The 24,469-nt window shown below is 38.2% G+C and overlaps 3 protein-coding genes across 4 annotated transcripts in view; 1 reads left to right on the forward strand and 2 right to left on the reverse strand.

Annotated features, from left to right (window-relative positions):
• Positions 1-574, reverse strand: part of LOC134798171 (carboxypeptidase B-like) — a 32,184-nt gene extending 31,610 nt beyond the window's left edge. The window contains exon 1 of the mRNA XM_063770516.1: positions 356-574. Coding sequence (XP_063626586.1) covers positions 356-383 — 28 coding nt within the window. The 5' untranslated portion in view covers positions 384-574. The remainder of the gene's footprint in view (positions 1-355) is intronic.
• The window catches only part of LOC134798204 (growth arrest-specific protein 1-like), a 454,209-nt gene that overhangs the window by 365,903 nt on the left and 63,837 nt on the right, over positions 1-24,469 (forward strand). The window lies entirely within an intron of this gene.
• LOC134798195 (mast cell carboxypeptidase A-like) lies at positions 6,905-21,850 on the reverse strand. 2 transcript variants are annotated; one of them, XM_063770557.1, is made up of 12 exons: positions 21,694-21,850; positions 20,612-20,656; positions 19,647-19,679; positions 19,188-19,215; positions 18,176-18,238; positions 16,678-16,746; positions 12,953-12,982; positions 11,390-11,468; positions 10,635-10,979; positions 10,015-10,260; positions 8,386-8,574; positions 6,905-7,120 (listed from the first exon to the last, which is right to left on the reverse strand). In XM_063770557.1, exons 1-12 carry the CDS (start codon positions 21,761-21,763, stop codon positions 6,938-6,940), a joined length of 1,380 nt encoding a protein of 459 aa, XP_063626627.1. In that variant the 5' UTR covers positions 21,764-21,850; the 3' UTR covers positions 6,905-6,937. The 2 variants fall into 2 exon arrangements, with proteins under 2 accessions (XP_063626627.1, XP_063626628.1); XM_063770558.1 differs by lacking the exon at positions 19,647-19,679.

Genomic DNA, 24,469 nt, shown 5'->3' on the forward strand with positions numbered 1-24,469 from the left:
AAGTCACAATATCTGGATATACTTACACAAAAACGTCGCGGGGTCGGGGCATTATAGGTACATTCATAATATATGTAGGTACACTACCTACTACCTACCTACATTAATGATGTTTTAGTTTAATGTAAAATCAAATGTAATTTATATCCTATCATCACAGAAAAATTACGACAAAAAATAGGTCAAATATAATTGTTTCTTTTTTCTTAATAATAATCCAGAAAACATAATTTTCACAGGGTAAAATTAAAATCCAAAATATTAAGAAATAAATATTAACATCTAATTATATGCATAGTTCTAAAATAATAATTTCTAGGTCAACATTCGTAATTCAATTCAAAACAAAACTCACCGATCACAAACACGAGGCACTTAGCCATCTCAAATCACTGATAACGCTGCTAAATACAGCTAAATCGATATCAAAATTTAATTAAAAGTTTGGTCAGCATTGAGTCGTTCCGATGCGCGTGAGTGGTGCGTTAATATGTGCGCGCGCGGTACCGGTGCGTGCCGGACTGCGCGGTGACTCGCGGTCGCGTGCGCGTGCGACCAACTCCAACAACCGTAAGCGATCGGCAACGGTGATCTGTTAATCGTTGTTTTTAATCTGGGCTTGCATTCAGCAAAGTCCCATTCAATTTAGGACTGATCTGATTATCAATGTCACGCTGTTTGCTACTGGCTAAATAGACCTCGAGTAAACAATACGTTTCCGATCTACCTAATCTCAATACGTACGTTATTTAGCACATATTTGAATCTTCCTCTTGGATATTGTTTTTTTTTTTGTTGGTTAGAAAAGTAACTATCTCTCAAGCCGACCACTGACTAACACACCGCCGGACGATATCGGCCTGTCAGTTAGAATAAAAAATTGACACTTCCGAACAGCTGACCGGCCGACGGCCGATATCGTCCGGCGCGCGGCGGACTGTTAGTCAGTGGTCGGCTTTAGTTGTTTATTATTTGGTAGCGCAGCCCGGAAGTTTTTCTAGATACTAAGGCATTGAATTAATATTGGAGGATTCCCGCAAAATCTATCTTCCCAAAAACGTCGTTTTTACCAGGACGAGTACAGTCAGAGTGGGTGGGGTGCAGTCCATTACCTTAACACCATACCTTATTGTACAGTCGATGTCAAAGATATGTTTACTTTTTTCGCCTTATTACAAATGAGTAATGTGCAAAAGTGTACCTATTTTTGACGTCGACTGTACCTATTCTGGAGGATTAAGCATTACCATGAGAGTACTTGCCGTGACTGACATTAGCCACTGACATGACTTAGCATAACTACCATCTTTAAAAGCTAGCAGAGCTATACGGGTGAATTATAATATGGGCTGTACATTATAATTCACCCGTAACTACCTGTGCTTATTTATAACGATATACCTACTTCTTTGGGTATTGGACATCTAAACTTCCTTTCAAAAAAGGAAGCGCATCATCTTTCATCCATTGACGTATCCATATCTATGGACTGGCCTTACGGGCACTAAAAATGGTACTAGTTCAGCGGTGTGACTCACCAATTCGAGCCAATCGCGCACCCTAACGCAGCTAGTTGCGACCAATCGCGTGATGCGAACTCATCAACCAATCGCGTGCGTGATGCGAACTCATCAACCAATCGCGTTGTAGCGGTGTCACACCGCTGTACTGGCCCCATTCTTATTGCCCGTAAGGCCAGTCCTGAGATTTTATACGTCAATGCTTCCATCATAATCTTCGTTTTTCATACTAATTAAATTACTTTATGATAATCTAACTAAGAGATAATAGGTGCCTATTAAGTTTACTGCTGGAAAAAAATAAAACATCACACACACACATTATAAATCCTGCGAATGTCACAAAAATGACTGCATTACCTACTTATCAACTAAATTTAATTAAGATTCCATATCAGTAAGCTAAAACCTCAATTAATTCATACTGTCTCACTGTGTTAAAAATATGTTAAACCGTTTGAACTGTAGGAAATGCCAAAAATATAGACATACGCACATAAACATTACCTATATTCAAAAACCGTTACCCTCCCTTTGTCAGCTGTGTAAAAAGGTCGCACACATGGAAACCGCCAACTCGTTAATGTTAACAATAAACCGATCCGTTATCGAAACCCGTCTTTAGGTCAATGAGATTTGGCATTAACCCGAGGATCTGGTCTCTGCATGAATGTCGTGAGTCACCGCTGTCAGCCTACTTTCTTATAACGCTTCACTTAGGGCAATGTCACACCTACAACGTGGTAAGAGTAGCTAATTGTTTCTCTATCTTTACCTGCTCAGGTATACACTAAGTAGCAAGACTACTACTGCTATTAGAAAAACATATTAAAATCAAAGAGTCAAGAGAGAGTGTACCTACTTTGTAGTCTGTACATAGTAGTGTACAAGTTTATGCATAACTAATAGAGCCGTTATCAAACAAGGGCGGTTGACAGAAAAACGGTAATGACACTAATGTTAAAATTAGGACTGTATTTACCAATAATCGGGAATGACCATATGACTGTTGAATAAGATAATTTATGTTTAGATTTAAATACGTAAAGTAAACTTGTTTCTCGGCCTTATAATATAACAAGCCTTATAGCTCTGTGTACTTGAACATTTTCATATGAAAGGAAAAATGGAAAAGCAGGTGCTAGCGATAGGAAATCAGAGCAAATCTCTGCTTGATAAAAATTTGTTCTGTGTAAGTACTAGATCGATTTATTTATTCGAAAATTAATATTGGCAGATATCGTCATTGAAATTTCTATTCCTATGTTACGTTTAAGTTTAATTATTTCATTGTTCTTTTTTAGGGTTCCGTACCCAAAGGGTAAAACGGGACCCTATTACTAAGACTTCACTGTCCGTCCGTCCGTCCGTCCGTCTGTCTGTCACCAGGCTGTATCTCACGAACCGTGATAGCTAGACAGTTGAAATTTTCACAGATGATGTATTTCTGTTGCCGCTATAACAACAAATACTAAAAACAGAATAAAATAAAGATTTAAATGGGGCTCCCATACAACAAACGTGATTTTTGACCAAAGTTAAGCAACGTCGGGAGTGGTCAGTACTTGGATGGGTGACCGTTTTTTTTTTTGCTTTTTTTTTGCATTATGGTACGGAACCCTTCGTGCGCGAGTCCGACTCGCACTTGCCCGGTTTTCTTGACAAATATTTTTACAGTAGCAATAGACAGAGCTTGAACAGTCTCTGTTAGTGTGTAGGAGTAGGAGATTTTCTCCTGTAGGTCTTTTCAATGGCACTAGTTCATTAAACTCTATTAATATTCATTTGTATATTTACACAATGTTTTGTTTTCTTACAACTACATATACATATATCTTAATTGTATTGCGTAACTACTTTTCCTGCTGGCTGTGCATTAAACTGGGCATTACTTACTTAGATTTTTGTATAATAACTATCACAGTTGTTCGGTTTGAAAAGTGCCTTATACCACAGAATAAATAATAGTGCCTGTAACCAACATTAATCTTTGGTGAAACAAAATAATCACTTTGAATAGTTTAAGTCCATTGAACTCTGCACAAAGCGCCAAAATGAGTTCTACTCGTAGTTCTTTAATACGAGTATGTAGTCTGTCTATAGGTAAATAAACACAATAGGCTCCGAATGCATTCACATCTCTTTATTAGAAAAGTAGACTCTTTTGAGATTTGTATACATACCTGTTCCGAATACCATCAATCGGCAACGCAAAATAATGTGTACATTGTTGCACCTTACTTCAACGTTGTAGTTAAAGTCGTCCAGTAAAAAAATGAAGTAGGTACCATGCATTAAAGGCTCTTACTGCATTTTATCTTGGTATTTATCTAAAATATCAACGTGGGTTGTTGATATTTTAGAACATGTAATAAAGTTATTTAAAATCCTCGAAACGGTACCTTCGCTTTCTTGAATCTTTTTCGTATGCAAAGAGAGCCCAAAAGATAACAATGACACACTTGTGCGAATTCTCTCTTGTAGCGTAAAGAAAATAATCTGCTTTGACATACCTACCATTCAGATACGAACTGTAAGGCATACCAATAAAGTTTATAATAAGAATAAGATTAAATCACTCAATGTTGATCCGGGTTCGAGTCCGGAAGACTTGCCCAGGATAATATTTTTTTTTGGCATGCTTGTGTCATGAGCGAATAGACCAGGAATATCGTTAGTATCGTTAGGTGATATTGGAAAATGTCCCTCTATCTAAATCACACAACGCTCTTTCTATGAGGAATAGTCTAAGCTAAGGTATCGCAAACATCTAGTCTACAAAATGCCCCCTTTGCAAATTTTCTCATCTTACTACCTATTACGTTTGGCGGCCGGCCTAGCCAAGGTGACGATCGTTTGCGTATATAATCTCGGAGCATAGAATCGCTTTATGTCTCTCTATCACTCTCCCATATTAGTGTGACAGTGACAGTTGCGTTTCGTTCGCTACGGAGCGTTAGCGATTGGCATGTTGTTTACAGGGCCTGATTTGAAAAATATCCCTTACTACTGTTTACTTACTTTTCTTTACCTTTAATATTTCGTTGTGCAAACCAAAAACAAGGATGTCGTTAGCTTGTCCACAAATTTAACAATATATATAAGTAGTTCTATCTCTTAAGGGCAGCCCTTAACATAAACCCCTAAAGGGCTTTGAGTCTGCATTTTTAATTATTTAAAACAGTTCCGTAACCTACCGGCTGTTTTTAACCTGTTTTTAACTATTTCTGCGGGGATAGTCTCGGGCGGAGGTTATTTGTATACCTAAAATTACCATTTTCCTTACGACTTGGGCATTATGCTCTACCGCGATGGTTTAACCTACAGGCCAATTCAGACATGCAAGATAAATCAAAACGATATCTGAATGATGTCAGTAAGTTATCATTCGCACGTGCGTCTCGCTCGCGCTAATACATACCGACAAGTCCGAGCGAAATGGACGCGTGAATTTTAACTTACATCCAGATATCATTTTGATGTTAGGTGTACGTTCAAATTGGCCTGCTAGTCGGTGAACCACCGCGACGCTGGTAGTCCTGAGGGCCTACCGCGAACCTCGTTCGACGTGACGCCTCCCTGTCACACTTACCAACGAATTTACATGTTCGACAGAGAGGCAACACGTCGAACGTGGTTAGGTAGGTCCTCTAGGTTCAAATCTCGGTAAGCGTATTAATGTGTAACAGCCATATTCGAACTTTAAGATACGTCAAATAATAGATATGGAAACGATATCGATTGGATATGTCAGTGTCAAACAAGTGTCAAAAGTTCTATCTTAAAGTTCGAATATGGCTGTATGATGTCTGAATTAAGTGAGGCCTAGACTAGTAAGTACTTGCGTGCAATAAAACGTTACATTGCCGACTACAAACTGCATTTAAAAGTTCAGATACCGCAATGTAATGAAAATTGCATGGAAGTTCTGGCTAGTTCTAGAACCTTGATCTAGGCAAGAGAATCTTGCGTGTGTGTGTGTGTGTGTAAGCAATGCGCTTGTACAAGGTGAAATTTTAACCACCGTTCATACTCTGCGTAGTGACTTTATAGGTCATACTGAACAACTTTTAATATGGGGCCAATGCCGAAATCGGGAAAAAAAATTTGGCTGTCCCATTGAAATCAGCGGCATCACATCAGCCGGAATGTATGAAACAGCCATAAAAGTTGTTCAGTATGACCTATAAAGTCACTAAGTCAGAACGGTGGTTACAATTTCACCCTTTAAGAGCCAACGGGAGTGGTCATTTCTCCATACAAACGTACTCCTCGTTTTCCTCCGTGGTTTTTGAAGCTAGTAGAGCAATGATTTTTTCAACACAGATTAATATTGTCAATATCTGTGTCGGACCGTTTTGCTTTTTTTGATATTTTTGTTTTTTAAGGCGCTAGAGCCCTTCAAAATTGGCCAAAATGGCCTAATTGACTATGCCGCAATGAGAGGCGTGGCATTCAAAACTGATATCAATTAGCCAAAAAAGCAAAACGGTCCGACACAGATAATTTCATAATCATTTAGATTTCCAAATTTGGTTACGATTGGTTAAGTTTTGGAGGAGGAAACAGAGGAGTACGAAACCTCGATTTTTGAGATTTTTACGCAGGATTTTTCGCCTTGTCCTTATCGCACTACTTTTAGGTGCCGCTTCCGTTAGCGAGACGGGTATATTTACCTAAAATATTTATAACTCAGCTCCTGTTTCGTCTTAAAGTTACTAATAGGGAATATTAGGCAAAGCTCTGCTTAGGTGGCACCACTAGCACATAGCTACAGTAAACAAACCTCATTGACATTATCAATGACACATCATGCATCACTAGGTTTATCACATGGCCTACCGTGAAACACGACAATCGAAAGTTCGGTTTCTGCCTCTCTATCACTCTTGCTTATCCGATCGATAGAGAGGCAGATGGATCAACCAGATCACTGTGTTATGTCTTTCCTGTAGACATACACAAGAGTTAAGGGCTATAAAGGTTAATTTTCTTATTTAACCCTTATCCACGTGAAAAGGTCCTTCTTTTATTTAAAGAACTATGATAAAATCATTACTTACATGCCCACAAGCTGTTAACTAATGCCCACAGGAGAGAAAAATGTACTGTTCGCGCGAACACACTAGTTGTCTACAGGAAAGACATAACACAGTGATCTGTTTGACCCAGATAAAGAAATTTCGATTTTCGTGTTTCGCGGTAGGCCACCTGTAAACAAACCGCCTTGGTGCATCAATGTCATAGTGAAAACTTGTCAAAAAACTGTTTAAGGCCTAGTATGTAAAAGTTACTCTATGGTTTACTAAACAAATTAGTGCTGCACTCTGGCGGTAGAACATTGCAGTAATACTCCCTATTAAAAGAAAAATATTAGAATAAACTCAACTGAAACATCTTTCTACTCTCTTCTTATTTTATTCTCCGGAGGAATGCTGCGGAGTTGTACTTTTGTAAATGGTGCTGAAGACTACATCAATGACTCTTTGCCAGACTTCGGTGAGGATGTTATCCTGTATTTCTTCGGAAGTGGTGTTTGGTGAGCGGTATTCTTCGTACGGTTGCATCACGAACTCCATGGCATAAGGAATGCCATATACCTACGTAGGTAATAAATAAAAAATACAAATATACCGTTATGTGTTAATTACCTTCGTGTTTTGATTAACTATTTTGTTAAAATCCCACAGACTTCGCTGGTTCGGTCACCTATTAAGAATGGGATAGGATCGGGCTGCCAAGATGGCGTACCTGGGAAGACCGACTGGTGGCCGCCGGGTAGGTCGGCCCAGATACCGCTGGGGAGACAGTGTGGAAGCGGATCTGCGTCAGCTTCAAGCCAAGATAATTGGCAGGAAACTGCGCAGGATCGGGAAAAGTGGTGTGCCTCCCTCCCTCTTTGCGTCACTGAGCTATATGTATTAGTTAGTTATTTTGTTTTATACCACATCGGTGGCAAACAAGCATACGGCACGCCTGATGGTAAGCAGTCACCGTAGCCTATGGACGCCTGCAACTCCAGAGGTGGTTTGGATTGGAAGGCAGGACGCCTAATTAACGCAACTGGGTGCGTAGCCAACGTGCAACGTTAACGCTCAGTAGCGAACGAAACGCAACTGTCACTGTTGCACTAGTGTGGAAGACTGATAGAGAGATGACTTACGATACGCTACGGAGTGTTAACTATTGGCACGTTGGCTACGCGCCCTGGTGCAAGACTCTCATAAAGGTACCTATAGCAAACATGCGTGTGCACGCTTGATTGTGTGCGGATGTGCATCCGCAACACACTCATACTCCACCACATAGGCCACAAGAACATTTTTACAAGGTCTGTCGTGACATCTAGCGCCTATTTCACCACGCTGACAATCGATAGATGACCCGGACAATTGTAAGTTGCTAGTCAATAGATATTTTACTTAACGGTCTTATCTTAGTCAGTCAGGTCACAAATTATCACAATGGGTCTGTTGATTTTTATTATGTCTTAGGTTTTATGGGCCGTTGTTGTTGATGTTAGGGTGAAGACCTCCAGGCTAAAGTGGGACTGGGCTGGACATGTCTACCGGATGCATGATGACAGATGGGCCAAAATAGCCACTATCTGGCATCCCCAGGGTAATCGAGGCAGAGGCAGAAAGAGAAAGAGATGGCGGGACGACCTGGATGCATTCCAGCGGGATTGGCGGGATCTTGCTCAGCACAGGGAGGATTGGAAAGGGAGAGGGGAGGCCTTTGCCCAGCAGTGGGACACACACATAGGCTAATAAAAATAAAATAAAAAAGTTTTTTGGGCAGGCCTCATCTCGGAGCTAGACATACTAAATGGTAAGTTAAAAATGGATGGAAATAATAATCATACCGTAGTAGCGTAGTCAACACTTGATCCACTGACTTGTCCGTACCATCGGTATAAGCTCGACACAGTGACACCATACACTTTGAATCCGGCGTTCCTCATAGCTTCTTCGACGCCCGCCTCTATGTCGGAGTACTTATCATCGGTATGCACTTGGTCTATGTGTCCTTTGGGAAAAAGTAATGCGTCTCCCTGCGTATATAAATTGCCAGTTTACTCTTCCTGATTCTGGATGTCAGTTTAATAATTTACCTACTTACCGACGGACTTTTTTGCATACGACAAATGGATGGTACTTAGGTAGGTATACCTATATTTTTATAACAATCGATTGACGATAAACGTTGATGTAGATGATAGTAGGTATAAATGAGAAAATAGCGGAAAATATATTGTTTAAGTTGGAAATAAGCTTTGTACGGTTAAAATGAGAAATAAATACGAGTACATTCGTTTAAAAAGGTATTCTAATGAACTCGGAGTAAGTAGTACTGATTTAAAAATCGTTTAAGGTTTTGGTATTGATATTACGATTGCTTGCTAAGTGCTCTTACTAGTGCACGCGAAATAAGGCGAATTTTAATTATTATTTTTACTACATATAGTCTGTATCTTTAGGTATTTAAATAAAAGTAAACAATATCTACCCTTAAATGGCTCCATAAGCCAGTTGAGGGTAGATAAAAGCATTAAGTACATGATCAAATAATGTAGGTTAATTAAAGTCAGGTCGTTCAGTGACTGATCCATGCGGTTTTGTATTTGGTTGGTTAACCAATAAATGTTATAACTACCCGAAAATTTACAAATTGTTTGTTTACTTTTATTTAAATACAGAGTATAAACAATTAAATAAGTACATCGTCATTGCCGTGCACCGTTGGTTCCTACACTAGGCATTGCCTTTTCCGTAGGGAGCAAAATCAAAAATGAATTTCACATACAAAAGATGACCTGAGACTGACTGGCAACGTAAGTTGAATTTTCAAGTCTTTAATCACCGCAGCCTGCTCCTCAGCCGGGCTAGCACATGAGATACACTACCCGTCCCTCTTTTATTAACATAGTTAGAAAAAGACGGGTAGTCTATCTCGCCGTGAGATACTGTCGCGCCAATCATGTGCACTCAGAGTGCACTAGATACAAGTCATGTCAATGTCGTGCAATATCTAACCTTTAAGGCTACAGACAGCGTGCCGTGAGCCCGTGACGTCACGACAGGTGACTGACAACTTGCCCGCCGCCGGTGCCTGGTCTGCTTAACCACACACGCCGTCCGCGGCAGACGACTACCCAAAAGTGCTGCTCAGAAGTGGCTCTTTTTTCTTTTATGTTTTCTAATATTTTCAATAGACGCCGCGGCGGATGGATGCTGTATTGCTATGTTTGAATGCCAGTTGTCGACCGGGGCGGGTGATCTTCGGCCGCCTCAAGTGAACGTCGCGTGTGGCGGGCCAGATCATTTACGAACATAGCATTCGGACGTGGTCGATCAAGAGCGTCTGGAGGTTTTTCGCCGCGGACAGTGTCTGGTCAAGCAGACGGTATAGGTATCAACAAATCGTTTTAAATTCTTTAATATTGCGGTTTTAACCGCCTTCGATAACCGAACCTGTACACAAAACCGTTTACCTTGAATGTTATACCACCATAAGTCCCAGCATGAACGTGAATGTACGCTGCAATCTTGTGGTTGTAATGGTGGATAAGATCCGCCACGGCACGGCTCTCGTGCTCCGAGAAGGGGGCTTGTCCCGGGTAAACCTGTGTACAACTGCTCGCGCCGTGGCTCTTGTTCCAATATACGTCGAAGTTGCGGTCCACGTTCACGCCAAAGCATGCTTCTTGAGGCGATTTGTTCTTGTTCCATAAGAGAAGCTGATTATTTAGACAAAATATAACATTTTAGAGCGTTAGTCTTTGGAGCTGAATTGTTATTTAACTTCAACTTCAACATTTATTCAGCTAATAGGCCACAAGGGCAATTTTACACTTATTCACCTTGTACTTGTAGGTTAATACACTACTGCTATAGGAACAAGGAATAACTCATATTACAAATACAATATCGGGGAGACCGAAAACATAAGTATGAAAACTCAAAAAATGCGCGTTTTCCCAGAGATAAGACCTAGCTAGATCGATTTATCGCCTATTTTTAGCCTCCACTTTTGTGTCTCCTATTAAGTATGATTGATAAGAGCTCGTGATTTTGAGAACAACTTACGAACCATGCCATTAAGAATACTCACAGTCTTGTCCGCAATACCATCAGGATTTCCCATGGGTATTAAAAATATATCAAATTTATCCAAATGACTTGCGTACATTTTCACTAACTTCATAAAGCTGTATTTCTCATATAAACATGGAATGGTAGTGAAGCCCTTAGGGGATAGGCCGTGAACGATAAGTATTATCTTTTTTTCTGGTTTTTCGTCAACATATTTGTCATCCATAGCTCTGAAGTACCTGCTATGTTGTTTGGAACTCATTTTGACTAGCACTATATTGTGGAACTCAGCAGTTCTTGCTATTACGGAGACAGAGGTGTTCGCATCTATTTTTTCCATTAATCTTGTCAAGTCTTCGTACAGCTGTAATTTAATTTATCTTGTATATAATTGCTCATTTAATTGCATAATGTGACGGTAGAGAATCAACAGTTGGTACAGATGTAGTGCTTAATTGTTTTCCATCGTACTTTTTCGGAAACGTTCGTATTTGTCATGCTACTACGTATTTTGGACCGAGACTGACTGAAATAGCAAGACACGTTAGTACGTTTCCGTGAAAATACGATGGAAAATAAATGATGACTCACGTTAGACCGGGCCGTGGCCCGGCCGGACCTTCCGGAGCTTCGTTTTCTATGGAAAGCACCACGTGATCACCGATCAGGCGTCATAAAAAATGACATGTCGGACGCCCCGGCCCGGACACGGCCCGGGCACGGCCTGGTCTAGCGTGAGTCATCCCGAATTATATGCACTACATCTGTATTTACCGTATATCCGTTGAGTTTATATCCGCCTTCGTGATTTTCAGTTTCTCTGCTCTTGTCCTCTGGCTGTGTGCTGTTTTGCCTAAACAACAAAACAAAATAAGCCATATAAAATAACATACAAAAATATAGATACCTAATAAAAAATAAAGCGTTTTTCGTACTAATAGTTACGTGAAAAAAAAACTAGTTCTTTAAACTATGTAGGTTAAAAATATGGTCAATGTTATCATTTCATACACAAATTATCTGAGCAGTTTCGACACTACGGTAAAAGGCGAGGCAAGACTCAAACCTACCTAGTACTTACATACGTACATACAAACATAAATACAAAACATAAATATATATAGGTATGCTAAAACCAAAACTTGAGTTAGACCAAAAAAGTCTGCAGCGATTTTGATAACCCACGCAAGTAAGTGCACTGCGTGGGCTATCAAATTAGCTGCAGACTTTTCTTGGTCTAGCTCTATTCCTTTACTATAAGTGGAATGCTGACGTACTGGCGACTTTTAGCGTCTTAAGAAAATAAACAGTTACATTTTTCTTATCACACTATCTCGTGAAGGCTCTTTGCATTCGTCAAAAAGTGATGAGAAAGTTGCATCATCTTCACAAGAATGGCAAAATTGAATGCAAATTTTGAGGTGTATTTAAGTGATGGATTTGATTCGTAGTGTTTTACAGCTAGTATTATCCTCACGTTGGCGTGGTGAAAAATTTTGTGTCGCTCGGTGGCAAAGTTAATTCTCGTGTCTTGAGTTTTTTTTTAAACCACTCGCTGCGCTCATAGTTCAATTTCGGAGTCTTTCACTTGCTCGGGTATAATAATAGCACGAGGAGTTAAACAACAATTTCTCCCCTTTGTAAAACGAATAGATAACAATTAAGGTAAACGTACTAGTGCTCGACATGCTAATGCCCAATAGATGAGACCTTGCTGTCACCTCTATTGAGACAATGACTTAACCCTTAAATGCATAGTGTTGCCAAATGTCTACAAAGCATTAGACAGCTCACAGATTAAAAATAAGGCTTACGTTCTTGAACGCACCTTTAATACCAAACATCAAGTAGTATGGTGAGGGTTAAATTTACGCAATATTTTAATTTATATAATTACATTCATTTTAAGACGAAAAGTCGGAAAGCTTGGAAAAATCCAGAAGTTGATAATTTTTAGTATGTGATTTTGAACGGTGTTTTCGGGGTTTGTAATAATTTTATATTTAAAAACTTTATCATAGGTATATCACAAATAGTTTACCTTTCTAATGGTAGTAAAAATGTTCATATATCTATTCCTGAAAATTACATATTTACATAAATATGATTTAGCCAATTCAACTTCTAACACTGATTTCGCAGTGAAAATCGAAGTTATATTTTTTTTACTTTTTTTACTAGAATCGGCAAACAAATGTGATACATATATTAATTTCGGGCAAAAAGGAAAAATCATGCATTTAAGGGTTAAGTTTCAAGATGAAATGTACTGGGACCGCGTCGAGCACCAGTAGGTACACTGGGTACGTTTACCTTAAATAATACAAAAATACTCACTCCATGTCCGCCAGCGCAAACCTTGTTGATCTAAAAGAGAATAAAATTTGCACGTTAACAAGTAAAAACTTCCTGAACGGTTACCATCAGTTTGTCACTGACATAAACGCCGTCGAGAACGTAATTTACTTTCTATACATCTCGCTCGCACTCGCATATTAGTGCAAACGGGATGTATAGAAAGTAAATTACGTTCTCGACGGCGTTTATGTCAGTGACAAACTGATGGTAACCGTACTGATTTAGGGTCAGTTGCACCAACCGCAATCGACAGACTGATTACCGGCACTCAGCAGTGAACTATGAAACTTTCCATACAATCTAATTATCTGAGCGTAGTTAGCGAACGATTTAATGACGAGTTTTGTCGGGCATTGCTTCGGGCAACTCAGGGTAAGGATCTCCAGTTGCAAAAATGTCACAATAGGTGGAGTTCTGGTCGCAGTGTAGGCATATATATACAGGTCTCTATACTTAAAATTATAACCAATAGTTGGTTGGTAAAGAATGCCTCATGGCATTAAATCCGCCATTTGTACTATGAACAAGATTAATTAGAAAAAGGGAGTGCCTAAATAGTTATAATTGCGGCACTTCCAACTTGCTGAAAAAAAACTCAAGAACTAGGTACCGATCATGTTCATCATCATCATCATTTAATCATGTTCTAATAATCATCACTGATAAATTGATAATCTTAAGGTTGCGCCTGACTTGTAACATTTGCTTGTAAGATTTACATGTTGTTCACGTCGTTCGTGTTACATTACATTACAGCTACGCGGCGAACGCTCGTCTTGAACGCTCTGCTCACTTGTGCTCCATTTCCAGATCATTCGGTTTCAAAATTTCAGACGTGGAGGTTGCCTGTACTTCAGTTATTTTACCAAATCATTGCTATGTATTTAAAAAAGGAATAAATAAAAACGAAACAATATTGGGTATCTATTTTGTACCATTCATCAGATAATTCTGCCCACCTACCGTTCTTTTAAACTTATTAATCTTGATACGTGGGATTCTGGAGTATTGTCTTTTCTCTATATTTGTCAATAAATGATAAAATTTTATATCTATCCCATTCGTTACTAATTGAAGAATTCAGTCCCAAAACAAAATCACCCGAGAGTACCGAGACGTGCGCGCGCGGCGACTCGCGAACGTATACTGTCTTGTAAAGTACCTAACACATAAAGCCCAAAGGGAAAAAACCGACATTAGAGTGGAGCGCGCGGCGCGAGCGCCGAGTGGCTCTGCTCGCTGCACTGACTGCTGTAATGCTCGGGTTGTATCGTGTTACATATTACACCGAAATGTTACAAGTCAGTCGCCACCTTTACTTAGTGTATTATTAGTTCATATTTTTAGAACCAGAAATAGAAAGAGCAGAGATGTTTTCTTTAACAAAAAATATATATAAAGACAGACAGATAGACTCCCATCATAAAAAAATATATTTACATATGAGTCGCTTAACTTCAAACTCGGGTAAATCCATCTGTCAGATTATACGATTTTGGTGTTAAGAAAAGGTAGTTAATAGGGTAGATATTTGCTGAAAGGGTCGAATGGATTTACCCGAGTTTGAAGTTAAGCGACACATATACAGGGTGTCCCATAAGTGACACGTCACAGTGACACTGGAGGTAGACCAGGCTAAGAGGACCCAAACCAACTTAACATGACCCCAGTAAAAGTGGCACGGTTTTCGAGTTATTGCCAAATTAAGGTTTTTCATGAATTTTGACCGTTTTTAACATTGTTAGTGCCAGTGTGCACTCGGAAAGGTCTCGAAGTTAGTTTTTTTTATGTGTACGGCATCATGAATAGTTAATTAAGATAAAAAAATAGGTATTTTATCGATAAATAATGTAAAATACAAAAAAATACTGGTTTAATCTTGAATTAAATTCACAGCGAAACATCAGTTTCGACTTTGACCACCTGTCTTGAAAAAAAATTACTAGAAAAGTAATGAGCAAATAACGTCAAAAAATTGAGCATGTTATGCAGATTCAAAAATGGTATAACACATGTACCTTCCTGCAATAAAATAGGAATTATTATCATCTTTCGAAAGCCTCATAAAAAATAAGTGAAAACTAGGAAATCTGCAATCCGTTGCTACTTTTAGTAAAAATAACGATTTATGTTGAGATATCTAATTCTGGATTCAGAAATAAAAAAACGCCTATTCAGTATTTACCGAATGCTTAAAAGAATGAGATGGAAAATGGTTATGTCCCTTTTTAAGGATTCATTGAGTTGATAAAGGTTCAAAGAAAATAATACAGGTTGAAGTTTGAAAGGGTAGGTTGAAATCATTTTACAATAGGTGCTCGAATTGCTTTTCTTCGGCTCGTATGCATGCTTGACACCGTCTTGTAAAACTTCAAGTTAATTTTCTTAAATTAATTTCGGATATGTTTCGTGCTGCCTCGAACATGCCGTCGTAGTTCCTCTTGGGACCTTATTGGGTCGGAGAAAAATTTATCTTTTAAGTATGTCCAATAAAAAAATCTAATGGATTTAGGTCCGGGGAAGGTAGGCCATGCCACTGGTACCAGTCGGCCGATCCATCTTCTGGAGCTGGATTCACAGCAAGATGGCTGCTCAGAATACTACGCTCGCGATGTTCGCGACCACCTCACACAGAAATCCCAGATGGATCAGCCGATTGGGACCAGTGGCATGGCCGCCGCGTTCCCGGACCTAAACCCATTAGATTTTTTTAATTGCTTAAAAGATAAAGTTTACTCCGTGCCAATAAGGTACTACGAAACTACGGCGACTACTAAGAAGAACTACGGCGGCGCATGTTCGAGGCAGCACGAAACATATCCGAAATTAATTTAAGGAAATTAACTTGAAGTTTTACAAGACGGTGCCAAGCGTGCATACGAGCCGGGGAAAAACAATTCGAGCACCTATTCTAAAATAAAATTACTTTAAAAAATTGATTAAACTTCAACCTGCAGTATTTTATTTTCTTTGAACCTTTATCAACTCAATGATATCCTTAAAAAGGGACATAACCATTATCCATCTCTTTCTTTTAAGCATTCGGCAAATACTGAATAGGCGTTTTTTTTATTTCTGAATCCAGAATTAGATATCTCAACATCAATCGTTATTTTTACTAAAAGTAGCAACGGATTGCAGATTTCCTAGTTTTCACTTATTTTTTATGAGGCTTTTGAAAGATGATATTAATTCCTATTTTATTGCAGAAAGGTACATGTGTTATACCATTTTTGAATCTGCATAACATGCTCAATTTTTTGACGTTATTTGCTCATTACTTTTCTAGTAATTTTTGTTCACGACAGGTGGTCAAATTCGAAATTGATGTTTCGCTGTGAATTTAATTCAAGATTAAACCAGTATTTTTTTGTATTTTACATTGTTTATCGATAAAATACCTATTCTGTTATCTTAATTAACTATTCATGATGCCGTACACATAAAAAAAACTAACTTCGAGACCTTTCCGAGTGCACACTGGCACTAACAATGTTAAAAACGGTCAAAATTCATGAAAAACCTTAATTTGGCAATAACTCGAAAACCGTGCCACTTTTACTGGGGGCATGTTAAGTTGGTTTGGGTCCTCTTGGCCTGGTCTACCTCCAGTGTCACTGTGACGTGTCACTTATGGGACATCCTGTATATGTATAATGAATAAATATATTGTAGGTATGAGAGTAACGATGTAAGAAGCTAACTGTTTGTGTTCTTCTTGGCGTCTCCTACCGCTTTTCACTTTTTCAGTTTTACTTGTCTCACTACTATTGCTGAAACAAAAACCGGTAAATTATTATACTATTTTTCACATAGGTACGGTGACAGCTGACATCTCAATACAATTTTGCGTTTAAATTTTATAAGGCAATAAATTAATTATTTATTAAATTATTAATTTATTAGGTGAAATTTTAATTTAATTAAAAAATTAAAGGTTATGTGCAAAATCTCAATGTACAAATAAAGAAATTGTATGGAGATGACAGCGGTCATCGTACCCAACTTATATGAAAAATATTATTCTCATAAAGTATCCAAAACTTTCCAAAGAAATACACTACAATTACACATACACTACACGCGGGGGCGCGCTAACAAATGTATATGCAGGGGGTCAGCTATCTCTGCAGATGACTGTACAAAGTTGTACCTATACTTATTGAAATTATGTAAGTATACTAAAATAGATGTCCTAGTGCTCGTCACTGTCCGAGTACATGTCATCTTTAAACATTATAAATCATTGTCTACAGAGATGACAGCAGGGATAGTGTCATCTATTGGACATTAGCGTGTCAAGCACTACGACGTTTACCTTATTACCATACAGTGACTACAGTTGACGCTTTTGGTTGAAGAAATGTCACTTTTGATACCGACAGATCCGATCCGATATCTAATCCAGATCGAATACAAATCCTATAATTAAAAACCGGCCAAGTGCGAGTCGGACTCGCGCACGAAGGGTTCCGTACCATTATTTTCTATTTTTAGTATTTGTTGTTATAGCGGCAACAGAAATACATCATCTGTGAAAATTTCAACTACCTAGCTATCACGGTTCGTGAGATACAGCCTGGTGACAGACAGAAAGACGGACGGACAGACAGACGGACAACGGAGTCCCGTTTTTACCCTTTGGGTACGAAACCCTAAAAATACTACGCCTGTTAGGCCTCAGATGAGCAGTAGAGGTTTTACAGCGGTTAGGGCTAAAATATTGCTAAAAATAAGTTTTTCGGCTTTCTTCAATGCCATTTCTTTATCAGTTTTGGCATTTTTGCTATTATTTTTGAAGTATTCTAGCAGTGCCTTTATCATTAATTTAGACTACTTTTTATTTTATTTAGGATACGCCTGTATTATGGAGTTGGTTAGAATGGAAAATGAGCCATTTTTTCTTGGTGGTCACCGTCACTCGTTTTAACAAGTATGTAGGTACCTAAAGCCCGACCTGGAATATATGATCACGCGCCATGTTACGTAATTTCACTGGAACAAATTTTTACATACTATACTGAACTGTCACTCTGATACATGAGAATAACAGCGCCCTCTTGACAATAATCATTATACAATTATTATACTGGTCCGGCTTTAAATTGCAAGATACAGCGGTGGCATCAACTCCGCCGCAGTAATGTCGCAACAGTATGCAGCTGCAGTTGCCAAACACTTATCAGTCGGCTTAAATCTTACATGTCTATATTATTTTTTCTGCAGTCTTTATCGTCTTTTTTTAATTTCAATGACTCTCCGCTCCTGTAATAAGAGATACAATCAATAGTTACATATTTATTCAATTATCCTTTAATACACATAAATCTAGAAGTTTCGGAGCAAATTGACTGTGACAGACGGATAGACAGACAGACTCACACAAAAGGGATCCCATAAAGGTATTTTTTATTTTTCATGTACAGGAACCGTAAATACATAAGACTTATCGGCTTGTATAAGTATGACTTACTGATCATAAATAAAAATCCATTACCTACTCTGGGAATCAAATGGTACGTAATATACCTTTTACTCCGACAAATGCGTGGAATACCACGCATTATGAGCAAGTGTCACGAAAAAAGAATAGGGGACTATTCATGGAAACCTTAACACAAGAATAATAATTTTCTTAAGAATATTTAGGTTACAGCAAAGAGAATAGATAGTATAGAGGGGTCCTGCCATAGTAAATTTTGTAGTCACAATAAATTTACTGCCATCTATCGACACACGACTAAAACTCAAAATGAAAACGTATAAAATAATCAAAAATATATATATATATATATGGATAAATGATTTTATTATTTTTATATCATTTTGACCCATGTTCATTCACTGATATCTATGTGTAATATTGTTATATATGAAACGGTGTCGTCACGCCATCTAGCCGACCATAGGCCAAAGGTGTGTGCGCCATCTATCCGAGAATGACTTTTGCTTGATTTCCGAGGCACGTTTTTTTCATAGACTTTATTCATCTTATACGAAGTTACATTATGTCTTTGGTTACAGTCATGAAATTCATATTACTCACTATTTATTTTTACTTTTTAAGCGGTGGGTCTGTAAAAGCTGTTTCTAATTCCGAATGCACAGATACGCCACAAGTTGAATTTAAATGCGTTTTACTCTAGTATATAAAGTATATACATATAAAGTGTAGATAAAAATCTAACAATATTTTCAGCCTGTATAATCTTACCAAAAGTCCAGTGTATCGAAGAGAGTACCTGAAACGGAAAAAACATTGTTTGAAAGGTTTAATGATGGTCGGTCACCTGAACAAAAGATGCATTAGTTGAATATCATATATCTTTTCAAGAAACGCTAACAAAAGATTTATTATTAAAATGTAAAAGAAGTATTTTTCCTCGTATAAGGTGTAACACTATCACATTCTAATTATTAATGCGAAGGTAAAAAAATTTTGGCTGGTCTAAATACATTATTTTATATTATCTACGAGTATTCATTTAGACCAGTCAAGATCTTAAGACGTTATTAAAATGGCTTTGCTACATAAGTTATCAAAACTTGACTTTTGTCTATTTTTTATATCACGACGGTGGCAAATAAGCGTGCGGCCCTCATAATATTAGCTTTTAGCAATATAGGTAATATTAAGCAATATAATTATAATATTTGTAAGAAATGCACTTACGACGGTATAGATCGGTCTGTGCAGTTGCTAAATCTGTAAAATTATTATCATCAATTTAATTTTTAAATGGGTGAAAAAGGATTTTGGTTATTTTGTATATAATACGTTTACTTGAGTAGCAAAAATACTGGATTATCTTACAAATATCGACCTAGTCCCACCACGGAAAGCTCAATAGGAAGCCCTAATCTGTGGACGATAGGCGATATATAATAAATAGACATATTATGCAAAATACATGACAAGATCCATAATTCAGGAACAAATATTTGTGATAAACACACAAATAAATGACCCAGACACCAGATTCGAACCCAAACCTCCAGCTTCGTAGGAAGTAGGAAGGCTCACTACCGGATAGGCTAGGAGGCCCTATCTCCCTTGATATCTAACGCTGCGACTTACGTAAGCGAAAAACTCGCGAAGAACGCGACGCGGCACGACGCGGCGCCGCGCGGCGGGCCCAAGGCGTTCGTGTTCGCAACGAGATCGCCCACGTAGGACACTTCTATAGGTATCAAAGCATTGATTCACCCCGCGCCGCATCGCTTCGCTTCGCGTTCGCGTGTTGTTCGCCTACGTAGTACGCTGCGTTAGACATATCTAAACTTTGTTAGTTGTGATAACTTACGTAAATAAAAGCCACCGAATTAAAATGATGACGTAACATAATAAACTAAAAATAACAATGAATTTTGGGACTATGCCTTTCTAATTATTGTGTCTTTCGCATAATAATCGTCAGTGTAAAGGATGACTCACGCCAGAACGATCCGGGGCCGGGCCGAGGCGTCTGACATTTCGTTTTCTATAGAAAGCAACACGGGATCACCGATCACCAATCATAGAAATTGAAGGTTCGGACGCCTCGGCCCGGACCCGGACAGTTTTCGCTTGATTCATCCTTTACACTGACACCTACTCGAAGTGATGATGAATATATTCAGTATATAGCTAATACTTACTTGGCATTAAGGGTTTCGGTGTGCTTCTTGTACTGGTTGTTGCAACTGAAAAATAACAATTTAGGTATCATATGTAAGTATAAATGTATTTACGAGATAAGAATTAAGATTACTTGTTAATTGTGCAGAGTCTATGAGGTTAATTTCCCAAATTAACATTAAAGGATGACTCACGTTATACCGGGTCGTCCGGGCCGTGTCCGGGCCGGAGCTTCCGGCGCTTACTTTTCTATGACAGATGACAGGTGATCACGTCATGTTTTCTATAGAAAACTAAGCTCCGGAAGCTCCCGCCCGGACACGGCCCGGTCTAACGTGAGTTATCCTTAAATCATCAAAAGCTTCCATGCAGCGTATGATTCCTGCATTAAAAAAATATTCTTAATACAGTGAAGCTCACATAACTGAAAAAGTACGGCTTTTAAAACCTAAAGTCATGGGTTCAATCTCGGACTCGTACCGTACCAATTAGTTTCTTTGAATATTATGTATGAAATGTCATTTAATATAGAGATATGTTTTTATTTATAATCACTGTTCTTAAGGTATAATTGTTATTCTCATTACTTACATATAAAACGTATTGTTATGAGTATAAACATATGCACAATAAGTGTTTGCGATTGTGAACCCCCAAGATTGATATATGTGTGACCACGAGTCGCAATCGAACTCTACTACTTGATCTAACTTGGATCACATTTTGATATCAGTTGCAGTGCATCTCGCTCATACTTGTGAATGATACGCACTGCAAAATCTCGAAATAAAAACAAACAGAAATTCACTCAATGATGAAATGTCACTTCACAAAGTGTCACTTCACTGTAACTTTACCCTTAGACTATGTTAATTATAAATTTTTAATTTTAAAGTATTAAATGTAAGTTTTAATGTTATTATGTTATTATGTGTTATTGTGTGACCTGCACACGATAACGAAACTCTGTTATACAACTGTAATTGGTTCCCCGCGATACAGGTGTAACCTAGTGCGGGGGCTCCTGGTAACTATGTTTGTAACACCTTTTAGAAATAAATTATTCTTACGTAGCTCCTGCAGCGATACAGTGGGTAATTACCTGATGATAAATCAGGTGCGCCTATCGCGTATTGCGTTAAAAACAACATGGAGCTAATCCAAACCCTCATGATGTTAAAATAAATTACACAATTGAAGAAAAGTAATATTATATTTCATGCACTCAATATACTTGGTGTAGAATCAATTTGTAATTTAATTTCGCAACTTTGTACGCAAGATTAGATTTAAAACAAATAGGCTTTTTATTGGTTGGTCATTTTATGATATTTCTCGATAGTTCTTACGAAGTCTAAAACTATGTTGGTCTATATAGTATGGGCTTGGTATTCTTGCAATGAAATTGAATCAGTGCAAAAATATATTTTAGGGGTCGATTAGTAATATATTTGTATTTGTATGTCTTTGTATGTTCCCATCACGGAACAATGGTGTTTTGGACATTTGGAAAGCGTGCGCAGAGCCGAAGCCAACACGTAGAAGCCATTTTGACACTTTACATTGCCCTTGCCCGTGTTATGGTGCACGCATAGGCAGCACCTGCCAGGGTGTAAGGACTGGAATCTAAAATGAATATAGAATCTATTTAATGAAAGCGATGGATCTAAAACTGTTGTGTGTCTGTTTGTGTGTATGTATGTTCGCGATAAACTGAAAAACTATTAGACGGATTTTCATGCGGTTTTCATCTATCCCCGCCGCGTCTGTGTGTATTAATGTATGTTCGCAATAAACTCAAAAACGACTTAACTGATTTTCATACGGTTTTCACCTATCAATATAGTGATTCATGAGGAAGGTTTAGATGTATAATTTTATTTGTTAAGGTTTTGTGTAACCCGTCCAACCCGTGCGTAGCCGGGGCGGGTCACTAGTTGTTTTATAAGATGTATGATGATATATTCTATAGTTTGCTTGATAACATTAAGTAAGTACTAACATTGTATGGACCAAGGTCTGATTTTTTTTATAAGCAGCACTAAATAACCTACCAGTACCTACCGCCAAAATCCAGAAGCAATACCATGACCGTTACTTTAAATCTTGACCGTGTGGACGTTAAAAATTTCACGATCGTCTTAAAGGTTGTTTTACTGTTCATGGGATGTTATGGCAAAGGTCTGCAAAGAAAACCTGGGCTTAAGTCATAGGATTTTAGTAGAACTGGGGTGAAATTCGACATGTACAACTGTCAGATTTCGCATTCACTTCAAATCAACAGTTGATTTTATTGCATGTTGATTCTATCAAGTGTTGATTCGATCACCTGTGGATAATATCATTTGGTACAACCAAAACTCAACTCTGAACTCGGGGTGGTTCGGTTTGGTTTGGTTGTCACCTAACTGTGTATTGCTGTTGAGATTTAAAATTGCCGCATAAATGTACATACTCTAAATTAATTACTGAATTGATCGCTAGATGTCTCTTTTTAAAATGCAAACTAGCTAACGGTATGTTTTCTAAAAACAATGGAGTCAAACAGTTTCCATGGTCAAGTCAGTAACCAAAAGTAAAGTGACAGTGATACAGTGAAGTATAGTAGTAAAAGTAACAGTGCTTAGTGATAGGAAAGTGAACTTTAAAGTGCAGTGTTTAAGTGCGGATTTACAACAGCCAGGTGCGAACATTTGGTCCTATTCGAGTCGGATCAGGCTGTGACGCGAGTGATAGTGCAGTGCAAAGTGGACTCTATCGGATTGCACTAAGGACTATAATTGAGTAAGATCGTTCCGTTTATTTGGACTTGTAGAATTTCGCGAAGTGTACTTTGAACTTGTAAAATTTTCCGCGATATTTGGGACTTAGAATATTTCGTAGTGTTCTGAACATAGTCTAATTTTCGAGTATCCGAGACTTAGAAAATTTTCATAGAATTTAGAACAGAAAAATTCTGTGATTAAAAGACTTTGAATATTTTTCACTAACTTGTGTCTTAGAAGTTTGGAACTTAGAAAATTCTTGGAATTTGGACTCAGTCAAAATGGAAGCCTTATTCGTAGTACAAGCGGATAACTTACATCTTCTTCAGAAAACGGCTACAAACTTCAAGAAGTGTCCCAAGGCGAGACTTACCAAGTCATACTTGCAAGTCAGAGTGGAGAATTTAGACAAACTTTGGGAAGTTTTTCAAAACACTCACCGAGAGATAGTGAAGATAGCGACAACAGAACAACGAAATAGTCACGAATATTTTACGCAAGAGATATACGACAATGGAGAAGAGTTGTATATAGACACCAAAGCGGAGATACTTACGAAATTAGAAGGAGAGCAAACGAGTCATACATCAGGAACGGAGAAGCAATCCATCAGACCACAGAGCCAGGAAGTTAAGCTACCTAAGATTAATATACCACAGTTCAATGGAAATTACAATGATTGGGGGACTTTCAAGGATCTCTACACATCTCTCATTCATAATCAGAGTTCATTGAGCCCAGTGCAGAAATTGCACTATTTGAAGAGTAGTCTTAGTGGCGAAGCTGAACAACTGCTAAAGCACATTCAAATTACTGAGAAAAATTATGAAGTAGCATGGAATACCTTACACAACAGATACAATAACAAGAGGATTATGGTTAACTCAATCTTGAATAGATTTTTGGGTCAAAAGAAACTGAGCGTTGAATCTGCCAAAGGTGTCAAAGAATTGCTGGATATTTCTACAGAATGTCTGAACAGCTTGAAGAACAATGACATTAGTATCGATAACTGGGATCCAATCATAATACATCTATTGGTGCACAAGTTAGATACGGAGTCACACAAGCACTGGGAAGAGGATCTGAAGTCATTATCTGTGGAAGACTTGC

Source organism: Cydia splendana, chromosome 16 (genome assembly GCF_910591565.1).
Source record: "Cydia splendana chromosome 16, ilCydSple1.2, whole genome shotgun sequence".
Taxonomy (NCBI): Eukaryota; Metazoa; Arthropoda; class Insecta; order Lepidoptera; family Tortricidae; genus Cydia; species Cydia splendana.

What these genes read in the sequence shown, in the direction of transcription:
- LOC134798195 (XM_063770557.1), bottom strand. Translation starts at nt 21,763, where the DNA reads ATGAGGGTTTGGATTAGCTCCATGTTGTTTTTAACGCAATACGCGATA. An exon ending in TTCGATACACTGGACTTTTG is followed by an intron (nt 18,239 to 19,187) that starts GTAAGATTATAC and finishes CTCTTATTACAG; the next exon opens with GAGCGGAGAGTCATTGAAAT. An exon ending in ATGGTGGTATAACATTCAAG is followed by an intron (nt 8,575 to 10,014) that starts GTAAACGGTTTT and finishes TTATATACGCAG; the next exon opens with GGAGACGCATTACTTTTTCC.